Source organism: Parasteatoda tepidariorum, chromosome 9, assembly GCF_982258835.1.
Source record: "Parasteatoda tepidariorum strain Cologne lab strain chromosome 9, Ptep-v5.0, whole genome shotgun sequence".
Lineage (NCBI taxonomy): Eukaryota > Metazoa > Arthropoda > Arachnida > Araneae > Theridiidae > Parasteatoda > Parasteatoda tepidariorum.
In genome coordinates, this window is record NC_141763.1 from 97,554,753 (window position 1) to 97,570,655 (window position 15,903).

Sequence of the window (15,903 nt, forward strand, 5' to 3'; positions counted from 1 at the left end):
TATACGTTAAATATCTCTTACAATTCAGAAGTGGGATAAAAAAAATTTTTTTTTTGTTGTTTATGTTTCTTTTCTTTCTTAATTTACGATGTCTTATTTATCTAAAGTACGTAAGTCAGAGTTACAGGTTATTGCAATGGAACTCGGCGAAGAAGTACACGATGCTTTTAAAGTTGAGAAAGAAGAGTAGTAGGCCACCCACTATCGGAGACGGAAGTGACATCATCACCCAAAGTCAACCAGTGCTTATTTCTGCTCACATATAAACCGAAAGTGGCTTATTTCTGCCCTTCTGAAATCGAAGCTTCGCCTGCAACGTTGGGGAGCTTATTTCTCTTTTTCTTAAGCCTAATATATTTTTAGTTTCGGTTTCTGTTTTTAATTTAGTTTCATTTTTTAAATACTATTTTAATTTATTACTTTTTGAGGGTGGCAACACTTATTATTTTTAATATTAGTTTTTAAGGATGGCAACACTTGTAAACTTTGTTATTTGGGGGAGATATTGAATATTATGAATTAGACTTATTAATTACTCGCAATATAAAGTATAACATAGTGCTTCATACTGTTTACAGAGAGAGGATTTCTCATGAAATTTAAGAAGATAAATCTTACTATATGACATCTGAGTTTTATCCGGTATGGAACATTTTATCAGTAAGTGAGAATTTAAAGTATATCACTGATTATTGATCGTGGGATTATTACTATTTCTCACAAAATTTAACAAGATAGATCTCCGTATTCTTTAAGTTTTATCTACATTTTATTAGTTAATCACAACTGTAAGGATATAGTTTATCTATATACATGAGGATATGGGAAGAACATAGTTAGAGCTTATCTATGAGCAATAGTGTTGATAACAATCAGTATATATAGAGCTGCTTCACGGATGATAATTATGTTGGAAATATTATTCCCCATGTTGTGGTTGTAATTTTTTGTGTAGCTATATTCTGTTGTTATTATTGATTTGCGTTGAGTGAATTACCTGACCAGCGATGTCTAAGCGAGGAAGATAGTCTGATTCTGAAAAAAAAAGTAATATTCCTGTCATTATTTTATTGAACAATTTCTATTTAATTAATTCTTTTCTTTTATTTTACTATTAATTCTTTTTTTTATTTTACATTTTTAATTATATTTTCTTATATTCTTAAAGTATATGGAGTATCTTAAGTTTTATTTGTGTTCTACCTTTAAGCTGTTTTTTTATTTTACCTGCTATTAGTTGTAATTTTTCTGTATATTCAAAAGTTAGTGAGTATTGAGCTACATTAGCGCTTTTTAAATGTATTTATTTACTTTTGAGTTTTGATTTTATTTATATTTACTTCATTCTTAATGTCCATTTGTTTTTTTTGAGTTAATAAGCTGCTTTTATTTATAAAATTTGCAAGTTATTTTTTTATACTTGTATATTTGAATTAATTTACCAAACTTTTTTTTTGTTATTTATAAAGATAGTGAAATTTGTTTTTTTATAGCATGATGATGATGGAACGGATTTTAGTGAACCAGGTTTTGAATTTAATGAATCAGATGATGAGGTAATAGTTGTATAATTTTTGTTATTCATAATTTATATTTGTTACTGGATAATTTTTGTTTGTTTAAGAATATTAATTGTTTGACATAAATATATTTTTTTCAATCACTAACTCTAATTTTAGCTTTTGGGAGAATTTACGCAAGAATTTCTGGAAGACGAGGAGCTACTAATTGGGGATCTCTCGCAAGGTTTTGCAGAAGCAACACAGGTGTTTAAAAATCTTCCCCTTTATTATCAAGTGGGTTCGGGATTTGAGGTAATAACATTTTATTCAGCTATTTAAATAAAAAAAATTTCGGTGGAAAATTTGTTTTTATTCATGTATTTATTTTATTTTTATGTATTTTTTATTTCTATATCAGAATCAGCCAGGACCTTTTAGTGGAGGATCAGTGTTTGTGGAAGGTGTACCGGATTATTTAATTTATAATTATGTAATATGTATTTAATTTATTTAATTTATATTTGTTTATTATGTATTTAATTCATACTTAATTAATGTTTTATCTTATAGTTAAATTCTGCTATTATATTGGAACTTCGCTCAGGGAGAAGGAACGAGAAATATGATGCAGACCAAGTTTGTTTCAGAGCCCGTGTGGATCCGGATCGCTTGCCTGATAGTTCGCGTGGTACCCCTTTAGTCACCGTGGTTGACACGGTGATGCAGCTTTTTGAACTACTAATTCAAAGAGTACGTAACCCGACTGATGGATCACCTCCTTTAACCCCGACAGATTTAATAAGATTCTGCATACAGGCAGAAGGACTGGACAAGCCAATATCAACCTGTTTAATGCCCATATCAGAAATGACTACTGAAAAAGTTGCAGCACGTGTTGTTAAAGTTTTGCAGTCTAAGGATCAAATAGAATTAGACACGGGATTTTTTGTTGACATTATAACTATATGAAAAGATATCGGTGTCGGAAGAGGGACTCCTGCCTTCATGATTTAAGATTAATGCTAAAATGATTTTATAGAAAAGAAAAAACTGTAACTTTTTGTTAAAAATTTGAGTTTATAGCAGGAAAAATTCCTTTTATATGCTTCTTAGATTTAAATTAATTCATTTGAAATTTTAAGTAAATTTAATATATAATTGATAATATAAATATGTCGTTATTCATTTTCTAGTAGAAAATAAAATCAAATTTATTAATGTTTTTATTGTAATAAAAATATGATTGAATAAACACCGTAGATATATTGTTATATATTAGTTTTTAATTAGATAATAATTTTTTTCATAAATGATTATATAGGAAATTAATAAAATTTATATTTCTTAAATATCTATATTAATACGAGTTGGAGCTCTTGCAAAACTAAAAATTCGGTGAAATCAAAGGCATCTGTCCAGTTTTCAACTAACAACTATTCATTGCTAATATCATATTAATTTTTTCATCATTAGTGTGATTGCGTAATAGATTAATTAAATCATAGATTATAGTTTTGCAAAAATATTTCAAACTTTTTATTAACATTTTCCAGTTTTCAGAAAATATTTTTTATTTTTGTAAAAAAAAATTTCTAACATTTCAGAAAATATTTCTTATTTTTATGAAATTTTTCTATCTTTTAATAAAATATTTTTGCTTTCTGTAAAAAATATCTTAGTTTTGTAAAAATATTTCAAACTTTTTATTAACATTTTCAGAAAATATTTTTATTATTCAGGGAAACTTTCTAATATTTTTATTTTTGTAAAAATAATATCTAGCTTTTAAGAAAAAAATTTTATTTTAGTAAAAATTTTCTAGTTTTTCAAAGTAAAACCTTAAGTTTTTCCTCTGATCTCTGTACATTCACAGGCTACTGATTAACAAAACCAAGCCCACTGCTTGTCGTCAGACTAAGCGTAGGAGGTTTTCGTGGTTTTCCTCTTCATATGACATGGGTACTCACAAAGTCCACTTCGAAGACATGTATTGTCTCAAGATCTAGGAGTTCCCTTGTCTCCTGGGTTCAAAAATAACAAAACTACATTGATAGCCGTAAATCCAAACGAAGGTGATAAATATCTAATCTTGTAAAATAACATTCATTGACTTAAAATTAATATGCCTTTAAGTCTGAAACTTTTAATATTCACAGTAGACATACTTAATACAATTTTTATTTTAATATAGAATCAATTTATTTAAATGTATTCATTAATATTGATTAGGTTAATAATAATTAAAGTCTTATCAACTATATTTATATTAAAAAATAACTAAAATTAAGAGTTATTAATATATTTTCTTTTTAATATTTAAGTATAGATGGAGCCATTAGAATAAAAAGTATGTGCATGATATCATTTATTTATTATGTAATAATTAACACGTGTATGGTCTGTACCGTTGCCACCCAGAGAAAGTTATAATAACATTAAGAGGGGCAGAAATAATTATTTAATAACTGTCAAAAGGTTAAGTGAAAAATATATCGATGAAACAGTACAGGGTTCCCACGGTCCTTGAGAGTCCTTGAATTTTTTTTTTTTTTTTTTGTTGCTAAATTTAGGTCCTTGAATTTGTCCAATACTGCCGGCTGCCCTTTTTATAAAACACCCGCGGATATTTCTGTTTTGTTCCCGAGCTCTCTCACGTGGTTTTTAACGCCACCGTTTCTAACTGGGCCTAGCGTCTTGGTGTCTGCCAAGCGCGTGGAGCACAGCAGACAGCGAGACTCCACTTCATCTTCTGTCGCATATGCTTAGGTCTTCTTTTTTCTAATTGAAACTGGTGTACTCTCGAATTTCGTAACAATATGTACCTTGTAGTTTTCAATAAATTTGCCGTTTTACCATCCACACTTGTTCTTACGTTTGTGTCATTTCAAACTTTATTGTGAAGCGTATTCGCAAAGGCATGGCTTCGTATTTGTGTTAGGTAGTTTAGACTACTTATGCCTGGGAAGTGCTATTTTAATCCCCAATTGATGGATAATCCAGCTTATAAAGAATGGATTTTATCGATGCCCGAAAAGAAGTTCAGAGCCAAGTGACGATTATGCATGAAGGAGATTGATATCGCAAAAATGGAAGAATCTGCTCTGAAATCACACATGAAAGAAAGGTAAAACAAAAAAGCAGTCTCATGCCCTGAGTTCTCTTTTTCTAAAGACATCAACATCTAATTCATCTGGTGTAAATACTCCTTCAACATCGTGTGCCCCAAGTGAAACAAAAACTTTAGTGTCCGAGGTAACATTGTCTTCTTATCTGGTCAAAAGGAATTTAGCTTGGTGCTGAAATTCTCTGAAGTCTGAAGTGCATCACTAGTAATTAATCATATAACTCCTGTGAAGGGATTAGTAAATAGTTCTCCAAAATGTTTGCTGATAGCTGTATAACGAGACAATTTTCTTGTAGTGCCACAAAGTGAGCCTATTTGGGCTCCTTTGGATTGGCACTATACTTCAAAGGGATTCTTATAAATGAACTGAAGAATGTTGATTGCTACACTGTACTCTTTGATGGGACGTTAAATCAGTCTCTACAATCTAAGCAGATGGACATTATGGCAAGGAATTGATAATAAAGTTTGCACTAAGTATCTTACCTCCCAATTTATGGGTCATGGAACTGCAGAAAATATTTTGTCCTCTTTTTACAAATGCATGGATGATGGTTAAAAGCTCTCTAAAATTCTTCAATTATCCATGGATGGACCCTATGTCAATTGGAAATTCTATGAGAAGCTTCAGTGTGAATTAAAAGAGAAATATTCCCACCAGGTCATATTCATTGGCAGTTGTGGATTACACATAACGAATAATGCTTTTAAACATGGTGAAAATGGGATATGTTCCTTCTAATTTTTATTTTCAGAAAGAATTGTTGCTGCATAACATTTAGAGAAGGTTGTGTAAATTATAAATGAATTAATTTTATAATTTCAGAAATGATGTTTAATAGCGGAAAGGAGGGGGTTATGGAATAGTCATGGAATATGGAATACCTAAAATTTAGCTCTGTCTTTCATGCAGCCATCACATGGAAATACCCAGGATTAAAGAAATCCCCTCTTCACCATTGACACCTCATTACCATTAGTTATAGATTGTGAATTAATATGTAAAACCAGTATGGTTGTTTTTAAAAAAATATAAATGGTAGTCCATAATACATATACTCACTTCTCTCTATATAGGCAAAGCATTTAGGTATTATATTTTGCCAAAGGTATTATATTATTGCCACAACAAGCACTGTTGCTTCTAGTAAAATAGAAGAGAATAATTTTTAAAATTGGTCTTAGATTAAGGCACTGGCGTCGGAACCATAGGGGTCCGGACCCCCCCCCCCCAATAAGTGGGAAGCCAGGGTTCATTATTTTGAGAAAATATTTCCGTTTTGTTTCCATAACTTTTAATTTCTCTCTCTCTTATTTTTACAAAGCGCAACTTATTACAGTATATAATTAAAAGAAAATTAGTAAAAAATAAAATACACACAGAAAAAATGCACTGTCTGAAAAAATGAAACAGGTGTTTAGAGAACTATAAGAAATGTCACAGCCACCCTTTCCTTCAATAAGCAATAAAACACTCTTCCCCCCATTCCTTTTCTTCTCACTGTTAACTGATAAAGATGATTCTCCCTCAACATAACACATTTGATACCCAAAAATAGCCGCCTTAGTTTAGGATACGGGAAAAGGGTTAGCATTTTTAACTTATCGTATTTATGGCCCTGGGCTCTTTTGTCCTCTTTTTTAAAATGTCAAATATCAGCAGACCCCTAACTATTCATAAATTGTCTGAAACAGGCGATTATCTAGAATTTCTAGGGGGGATTTCAGTAGGGGGAGATTCTTGTAGACATTTTCTACTTTTTTTTTTTTTTTTTTTTGGTGGTTTTGTTAAGAAAATTTCTCTGAAATAGAATCATTCTAAATCTTCTCTTACGTATAAGCGCTCACAGTGTTATTCCATCATTATTTAAACTAGACATTTCCAGTCAGTTCGAAATTTTGATAAATATAAGTAGTAATTCTGTTTACTTTTATATTTTGTTTCATTAATTGTTTTAACTTAAATTATTAGTTGTTATTTTTTTAAATAAAGTTTATTTAAAGTTTTTGTAATAATGTTTATCGTTGGATAATAAGAAGTCATTAAATAAATTCTGGGGAGGTAAGCAAATGTTTGTATTAAATCACTTACTAATACATTTATTATTATATGTTTGCAAGAATTGTTTTATAGTTTGTATATTAAATTTATTTATACAGTACATCATTTCATGGTTTTACTGTTCATTGCGCATGAATTTATTTTGAACGCACGGAGCTACTTTTTATTTATATTTGTAAAATCAATGTAACTTTTTAATTTTTGAAATTATAAATCGAAACTTAGAATTTTAATGACCTTTCTATAACTTTGTTTTCATTCAGAAATTTAATGTCACGTTTATGTTTATAAGGACATTTATAAAATTAATAAAAAGTTTTAATTAAAAAAAATTATATAAACATTGATTATTTATGTTCAAATATAAATAATTATCACTAACTTCTATTTTAATTAATAAAAACAATGAAGAATTACTTTAAATGCAAAAGTTTCCTAAAAAAATTCATATAATTTTATTACGGTAAAAAAAACTAATAAAAATATTTTTTTTAAGAATGGAACAAATTCTTAAACTCAATTTATTGTATGAGTGTTTAATGATTACTTCATGTAATTTTATTTATTTTGTTTTTATCAAAATAATATGGGATTTTTAAAGTAATTATTTTGTGCTAATCAACATTTTCATAATTTGGTATTTTCAACAAATATTTTTTCCGAATTAAAAGTATTAATTTTTAAAATTTTAATACTGAAACTATAAATACTGCCGATAGAGGAAGGAAAATAAGAGTTCTATGTGTTGTCTTTTTTATTTTTTCGTATACATTTATATGAAGTTTTTATGGTTTCCAAAATAAATCATGCGATCCAAGAAAACCAAAAATATCTCATCTTGTCTGTTTCTTTGCTTGAAAATAATAATAAGATAAATATATTAAATAAAATGGGCATAAAAATTATTCCCATCAGAATTATTTTAATTTATCAGTTCTTCAAAATATGAATACTATAGTTCTGTCAATTAACTGAATAAAATTTAATTTTCCTTTTTAAAGACAACAATTTCGATTTTTAAAACGTTTTGAACCGGAACAAGATGAGAAAATGGCTAAACTTAAAACTGCTTTAATATTCTTGAATTTCTCTTTTTTTTTTTTTTGCAATTTAGAGTTTTATGAATATATTTATTTTAATCATGATAATCTCTACTGAAACCAATATTTAAGATAGTTTCTCCAGTATTATTATTAATGTTGTATCTTTCATCTCAGAAATCCAGATCAATTCAAATTCATAGTAAAAAATTTTTTTTTCGTTTAGCAAAACGTATTATGACTTTTTCCTTACATTTTTTTTAAAAACATTCGACTACAATTTATAATGTTAAAATATGCCCCAAAAAATTTCTCTCATTCATGATTGTTTTATCACGTAGGATTTGGATTACATGACATAATATTATGCATTTATAAATTTCATGTCATTCTCATCAAAAACTTTAACAGACAAAATGTTCTTTTCAAAATAAAACTATATTTTTAAGACACTGTGCATATTGGATTCAAGTAACTTAACTTTTACCTCAATGTATTATTTAAAGAAATTATGCTTATTTTTCAATTGAGACTTTTGAAAAAAGGGACATACGTGATACATGAAAATGATATGTGATACATGATTACTTCATATATTTTTAATACTTTATATGTTTTAATTTTTACATATTTTTAATTTTTTAAATTATTTAATATATAGTATTGTAATAAATAATGTATCAATCAACAGTCTCTCAGGGGCTAAATCTTTTAATTAGTTAAAAGCATCAAAAAAATTTAAAGTATTATCAATTTGTTAAGTTTTAGTCGTTTCTATGATACAATTCATTTTTTAATCATAGAATAAATTTGCAGTATTTCATACATTATATAGTAATCAAACACAGAATACAAAAATATGAAAGGTTTAAAAGTTAAAAATAAAATTGATGAAATTTTGTTTTTAAATAGTGCTTTCTTATAAAAAACGCATTAGAAAAAGAAGAAATAATCATTTAATAAAAAAATGGAAGGTAAAAATAGAAATTATTAATAAATAAAATATTTATTTGTCAAAATGTTGTTATCATGCACTATTCTGCAGTTTCTGCCTATATAGCAAAAATTTAACTTACTGAACTCTGTTTTTCTTTTTTTTTTTTAGTATGCTACTATAATTGAAATAAATAGTATTTTTATAAAAAAAAATATTTAGCTATTTTAGACTAACAAGGCAGTTTTTGAGGACAAATATATTTCCTCGCCTGAAGTAAATTACAAACTTACGACTCACCACAACTCAATTTTTAATTGATATTAATGTAATAATTGTATTCACTGCTTATTCTACTGATTCCCATTTTGAATCTCACCTTCACACTGCACAGTGACATCTGCATCATCCGGAAAAACTCTCCAGTTTAAATTTTTTATTCATTTACAAGCCGAATACCAGTTCAGATCATGGGGTAGAAAATAGGAGAGTAAATAATTAATAAATCGATGTTAATCAACATGCACAAGCATGTACCAAAGCAATTAATAAAGTTAAAATAATTAAAAAAAATTATTTATTATTATTTGTTGCTCTTTCCAAGAAATTTCCGTTAGATCAATGTGCTAACCTAATGTTTGAACAAAATTCAATTTTAATTTTTGCATAATTATAATTTGAATAAAAACTTAAAGACCAGAGAAAAAAAATTTAAAAATAAAAATAAAAGGGATTTAAATATTATTTTATAATTAATTTTAAAATTGTTAAGAGGTAGCGCAACAAACAGGATTTCTAATTTTGTAATTATCTGAAAAAAAGTGGTACGGCACAAAATTAGGGTTTCAATTGAAGTCTACATAAAAAAAATAATGTTTAAAAAATATAAAAATCGAGAAGCCTGTGTAAGAGTCTTTTTTTTCGAATTACTTCTACTATTCTAGTTTTCATAGAAGAAACTAGTTTTTAACAAAGTTAGGTATATGTTTTATTTTTATATTATTGTAATCTCGTCTTTTATCACACGAGGACATAGTTTCTTCTTTCCGCATCATTTTTTACCATTATTGTCTTACAATTTTAAGAACTTACTGACTAGAGTCTTTGATCTTGAACTACCTATCATTATCATCGCAATAGCACGAATATTTATTGAAGAAAAAGCTTCTGTCGGTTCTTTTCATGATCAGTTAATCTCTTTACCTTTGCCACCAAAACTTCTAAAAAACGCAATAAAAAATACATAGCAAGAAATCATGGCAAATTTGCAAATAGAAGTGTTTTTCAATCGTCGTAGTAGCCATAGTATTTTTTAATTATATTTATTTCAAAAAATTACTGGTAGCCTTTAAGTTTTTACTCAGGCTAAAATACTAATTTTGATCTAAACAATTTTTTATACATAATTTTACATAATTTCAAATCTTGTTTGTAGCATTATTTCTAAATAATATACACTGGTTATCATAAATTAAGGAAAATTCACAAAAATCGCGATAACTCAAGAAATTACACATGGAATTTTATGAAACTTACCCACAATATACAACACATAGTAAGGTATTAAACAACATAAAAAGAAATTATCAGACATTAATAGTAGTATAGAAATTAGCACATGTATAAAATAAACAAATTGGAAGTATCGGTTTGCAATAGAAAAAGTACCTTTAATATGGAATATGATTGCCTCTAGAAGCAATACAGCACAAACAGCGATGTGTGATGCTTTCAATTATGCGGTCTATCAGTTCAATAGGAAGTGAGAGCCATTGCTCTTGTAAAGCAGTTGCAAGCGTGGCAAGGGTCTGAGGGGGCGGATTGATGGCAGATACACGCCTCCCTAGAGCATCCCAAACGTGCTCGATAGGATTCAAGTCCGGGGATCGAGCTGGCCACTCCATGCGAGTAATTGTTTCCTGTTGAAGATAATCATCAACAATGCGAGCTCTGTGTGGTCTTGCATTATCGTCCTGTAACAGGAAGCAATCACCAATTGCCCCGGCATATGGGCGCACATAAGCATCAAGGATGTTGTCTCGATAAACCTGAGCATTCACGGTTCCCCTTGGAAAGACATGGAGGTATGTGCGCCCTCCTAAGGATATGCCTCCCCAAACACAGACACTGCCTCTTCCGTATGCATCTCTTTCACGGATGTTTGATGGATGATAACGGGTCCCAGGTTCTCTCCATATCAAATAACGTCTACTGTCACTTTCTAGACTAAACCTGGACTCATCCGTAAAGAGAACAGGCCTCCATTGATCTGACGTCCAGTGGACATGTTGTCGGGCCCACTGCAAACGGTCTCTCCTATGGCGTGATGTGAGCGGCACGCAAATGGCTGGTCGTCTCGCATACAGACCACCTTCGTGGAGCCTTCTGCGCACAGTTGACGTTGACACCAACCTTCCGGTGGCTGCAGCAAGAGAGGATCTAAGATGTGTCGGAGTAGCGGTTCTATTCCTGCGTGCACTTAATGTCAAATATCGGTCATCGGCACTGGTCGTAACAGTTGGCCGTCCTTGACTGAACCTCCTAGATGCCGAATCTGTGGTTTGAAATTGCCTCCAAAATCTATGAACCACAGATGGACTCACATTTAGCCATCTGGCCACTTCTGATTGACTCTGCCCTGCCTCTAGTCTCCCGATGGCTCTCCATCGTAGTTCTTCAGGCAAATGATGCCTAGAGGTCATTATTACGAATTGGCTATCTCAGATTTTCAATGTCGCAATCACAGTAAAATTTGTGTGCTTTCTCTCAAACTTGGACTTTTATGCTCCAGGCAGATGACGTAAGCCGAGTGCAGCGCCACTAATTTGCATATTGCAATTTTACTCAGCTACTCTTAGTGGACAACATATGCAAATTTTGCACGGTTTGGCTTACTTTTGAAAGAGTTATCGCTATTTTTGTGATTTTTCCTTAATTTATGATAACCAGTGTACTTTAAGAATTAAATAAAAGGGATTTAAATTGTATTTTTCGATTTCTCAAACGTTTGCTCTAGTCTGAAAATTTTTACTCAGACAGTACTTTATGTTGTATTTCATTATAGATTGTTTGATTTTTAATTTTCTGCGCATTTAATAGTATTTTTCACAGAATAGTACGCATGATGCTCCGTAAAGACAACTCCTTCTATAAATTTCTAGAATTCTTGTCACAAATGAAGTAAAAAAAAAAAAAGGATCACAAATTGATATTTCAGGGGGGGAAAAAGAAAATCAAAACATGACCAAAAATTTATGTTTAGTTGCCGAAAAAACATAGAGGAATTGAAAGACACTTATTTGAGACACTTCAAACTTATTTCGGCAATCAAACTGGTTTGAAAGTTTCAATTCCGTTTATCTTAATAGTGATTCTTACGATTTTCTTATCGTTTTTTCCCGCTTTTAAATGGTAGTTTGCTATTCCAAATTTGTATAGTTTTTTAAACTTAATTCTTAAAGATGATTCTAAAATTATATATGAGGAAGTAGATTACGGACCACTCTGCATCATAGAATCAAGATGTTTCGTGATTCTATGATGCAGAGTTTATTCATTCATTAGAGTTGTATTCTTATTATATATATATATATATATATATATATATATATATATATATATATATATATATATATATATATATATATATATATATATATATATATATATATATATATATATATGTGGGGACGGCATGAGTGGACGTCTTATATAAAAGACACGTTCTTAAACAAAAACATATATATTGAAGATTAAATTTACACAAGGAAGGACGATTAACAATTAACGATTAAATAACAAAAAAATAATAAATGAGAGTTCGTCTAAAAGTTTTGTATAACTCCTCTTTGGAGTGCATATCCTCACGTCTTTTCCGGTCCGTTGTCCATCCCGCTCTTTTCTGGGAAATCCCCACTGCTTCCTCGTCGTGCACAGGGATGAGCTTTCAGCTTGCATTGACTGGCGGGACTTCTAGCTTACGGATCTGAGAACTGATATCGGGTTACAGCACAGGAACTGGCACCATAGAGAACTGAGATCGGCTTTGTGTACAGGAGCTGGCACCACAACTCGGCCCTCCTGTATCTCGCCTGGTCCTCCAGCGACTCTATAAAGAAAAAAAAGAAAAAGCAGAGTAGACTGAAAAATATAATTGATATCTGAAAATTAAGTGTTTAGGTTAATAACGTTAGGTAAGAGTGTATCAGTTCAGGCACGTTAGGTAAGAGTGTATCAGTTCAGGAACGTTAGGTAAGTAAGTATCAGTTCAGGCACGTTCACTCTTCCATCTTTGCACGTCTTTTGTCTCTTCTTCAACGGCTTCGTCTTTTCTTCTCAACGTCTTTTTTCTTTCCTTTAACGTCTTTCATCTTTAACGTCTTTCGTCTTTTTTTTCTTTTCTTTAACGTCTTACATCTTGAACTTCTTCTACGTCTTTAAATTCTTTCGTCTTCTTTCTCGTCTTTCGTCTTTAAATTTTTTCGTCTTCCGTCTTTAAATTCTTTCTTCTTCTTTCACGTCTTTCGTCTTTAAATTCTTTCTTCTTCTTTCACGTCTTTCGTCTTTAAATTCTTTCTTCTTCGCAAGCTCTAAAATTCTTCTTGGCAACTGTTCCATAGTTTAAGATACTCCGCACACGTTGTCGAGCAGTTTGGTCCTTCGTGATTCCCTTCTTTTACTACATCATAGGTATTTCCTCCTTTTACTCTTGTTATTTTGTAGGGGCCAAGGTACTTAGGTTTTAGCTTCAAATGAGGTCCAAATTGGGTTCTTTTGATGGCGACCAAATTTCCAATTTCGTACGATTTTGGCTCCTTTCTTCTTAAATTATAGGTCTTTTTATTTTCTTGTTGAATTTTAAAAATTTGTTGCTTTGCGTTTTTTCTTAGTTCCTCTCTTTGGGCATCAAAATGAGACTGAAATTCACTTTCGATCATTTCCTTTAGTTTTCCCAGTCCATTAGTGTTCATTTTTGTCTCAAAAAGCAATTCAAATGGAGTAGTGTCTATGCTTCTTTGATAGGTTGAATTTATCGCTTGTTGAACTTTATTTGTATGCTTGTACCATTCAGCTGGATTTTCTAGGGATAATTTTGAAAGAATCGATATGATGGTTTGATTAATACGCTCTACTTGTCCGTTAGCTCTTGGTAAACCTGTTGTTATTAAATGATGTTTAATATTTTCTTTCGAGCAATAATCAGCAAATTCACTGGAGGTAAATGTTGTACCCCTATCTGAAATTATCTGGGAAGGACTTCCAAATACGGTTTTTTGGATTTCTAGTTTAGCTAAAGTTTCAGCTGACGTAGTAGTCTTCGTGGGATAAATCCATACAAACTTGGTAAAAGCATCTATTATCGCTAACACATATTTATAATTTTTATGGGTGCTCTCCAAAGGTCCGAGATGATCAATATGAAAAGTTTTCAAAGGCACATGTTCTTTATGCAATGGATGCAATAGTCCTTCTTTCTTTCCTCTTTTATGATTCACGAGTATGCAGTGAACACAATTTGCTATGATGTTTTCTATTTTCTGTCTAACTTTAGGTATGAAATAATATTCTTCGATTTCTTTTTCCGTATATTTAATTCCCGTATGTCCTTTCTCATGAGCTGTTCTTATAATTTCGATTTGCATATTTTCTGGCACAACCACCAATTCTTTGCCATCAACAAATTTATACAAAATTCCATTTCTATTGCAATAATCTTCATAATTCGAAATTTTAAGTAGTTCTTTTATAGTCTTAATTCCAGTATCTTTATCTTGGGCTGATCTGAGTCTTGGTAAAATATTATCGACTGTGACACAAAATACATTAATTGGAGATCGACTAAGGGCGTCTACGTGAGCCATCTTATTTCCAGAACGATGCTCAATTAAATAGTTGAATTCTTGCAGCAAAAGTGCCCAACGAGCTACACGAGTCGACAAATCTCGTTTTGACATAGTCTTTTCAAAAGCAGCACAGTCAGTAATTATTTTGAATGGAATACCTAACAGATAGATGCGAAATTTCTTAAGGGTTTCTACGATAGCAAGAGCTTCAAGTTCGTAGCTGGAATACTTTTTTTCAGCATCAGTCGTTTTTCTACTCATATAGTAAGTGGGGGGAAAATGTTTTTCATCAGGGGGTTTTTGCATTAAAATGGCAGCATATCCTTCTAAACTGGCGTCTGTGTGTAATTCAGTTTCATATTTAGGGTTATATATTGAAAGGACAGGATTTTGGGCTAACAAAGATTTTAATTGATTAAACGCTTTCTTTTCTTCAATGCTAAATTTAAACTTACGATCTTTTTTTAGCAGGTCACTCAACGGTCTAGCTATTATAGAATAGTTCGGAATGAATTTTCTGAAGTATCCGGTCAATCCCAAAAAACTATGAATTTTCTTCAAATTTGTTGGCTCTGGAAAGTTGAGAACTGCTTTGGTTTTTAAGGTAGATGGGAATATTTTTCCATCCTCTATCACATGACCTAAAAATTCAATGCGCTTCTTTAAGAAATGGGACTTCTTAAAATTAATATCAAGTCCATATTCACTAGCAATATTCAACACCCGATTAAGCCGTTCAATACCTTCTTCAAGGGAGGAAGACAGAATTATAATGTCATCTAAATATGGTAAAACTATACCCTCATTAATCAAAGTTCGGAAAATAGTGTTTATAAATCTTTGAAATACGGCAGGAGAATTGCAAAGTCCAAACGGAACTTTAAGAAATTGATATTGTCCTTCATGTGTCACAAAAGAAGTGTATTTTCTGCTATCTTTATTTACAGCGACATGTAGGAATCCGTTCTTAAGATCAATCGTACTGAAAATTTTCGAACCTTGTAGTCTATCTAATATGTCTTCAATTAATGGGAGGGGAAATCTATCTTTGACAATTATCTTATTCAATTTTCTATAATCTATACAAACACGAGGAGATCCGTCTTTTTTCTTAACTATTACAACGGGGCTACAATATTCGGAAGAACTAGGCTCTACTATTCCTTGTTTTAACCATTCAGCGACTTGAGCTTCGACAGTCTTTTTTTCTGAAAACGGCAATCTACGTGGCTGGTGAAATATCGGTTCCTGATTTTTAACCAAAATGTTCATTTCCACATTAGCTGTCTTAAGTTTATCTGGCGCATAATCTAAAACTAATTGTTGTAACTTATTTTTTAAAACATTAGGAACACAAGGATCTATGTTAATTTCAACATCATCAGATATAGTAAGATC

General features: G+C 30.7%; 1 protein-coding gene across 1 annotated transcript; it reads left to right on the plus strand.

Annotated features, from left to right (window-relative positions):
- Positions 1–475: 475 nt before the first annotated feature.
- On the plus strand, positions 476–3,040 carry LOC122271291 (uncharacterized). The gene is made up of 6 exons (XM_087152473.1): positions 476–660; positions 1,494–1,556; positions 1,680–1,814; positions 1,921–1,992; positions 2,073–2,577; positions 3,008–3,040. The coding sequence occupies exons 1-5, from the start codon at positions 622–624 to the stop codon at positions 2,469–2,471; spliced, it is 708 nt and encodes a 235-aa protein (XP_087008599.1). The 5' UTR covers positions 476–621; the 3' UTR covers positions 2,472–2,577; positions 3,008–3,040.
- Positions 3,041–15,903: the final 12,863 nt, after the last annotated feature.

Excerpts from the sequence above, each read along its gene's own strand:
- LOC122271291 (XM_087152473.1), top strand. The coding sequence starts at position 622 with ATGACATCTGAGTTTTATCCGGTATGGAACATTTTATCA. Across the intron at positions 661-1,493 it reads CGGTATGGAACATTTTATCA|CATGATGATGATGGAACGGA; the intron begins GTAAGTGAGAAT and ends GTTTTTTTATAG. Across the intron at positions 1,557-1,679 it reads TTAATGAATCAGATGATGAG|CTTTTGGGAGAATTTACGCA; the intron begins GTAATAGTTGTA and ends CTCTAATTTTAG.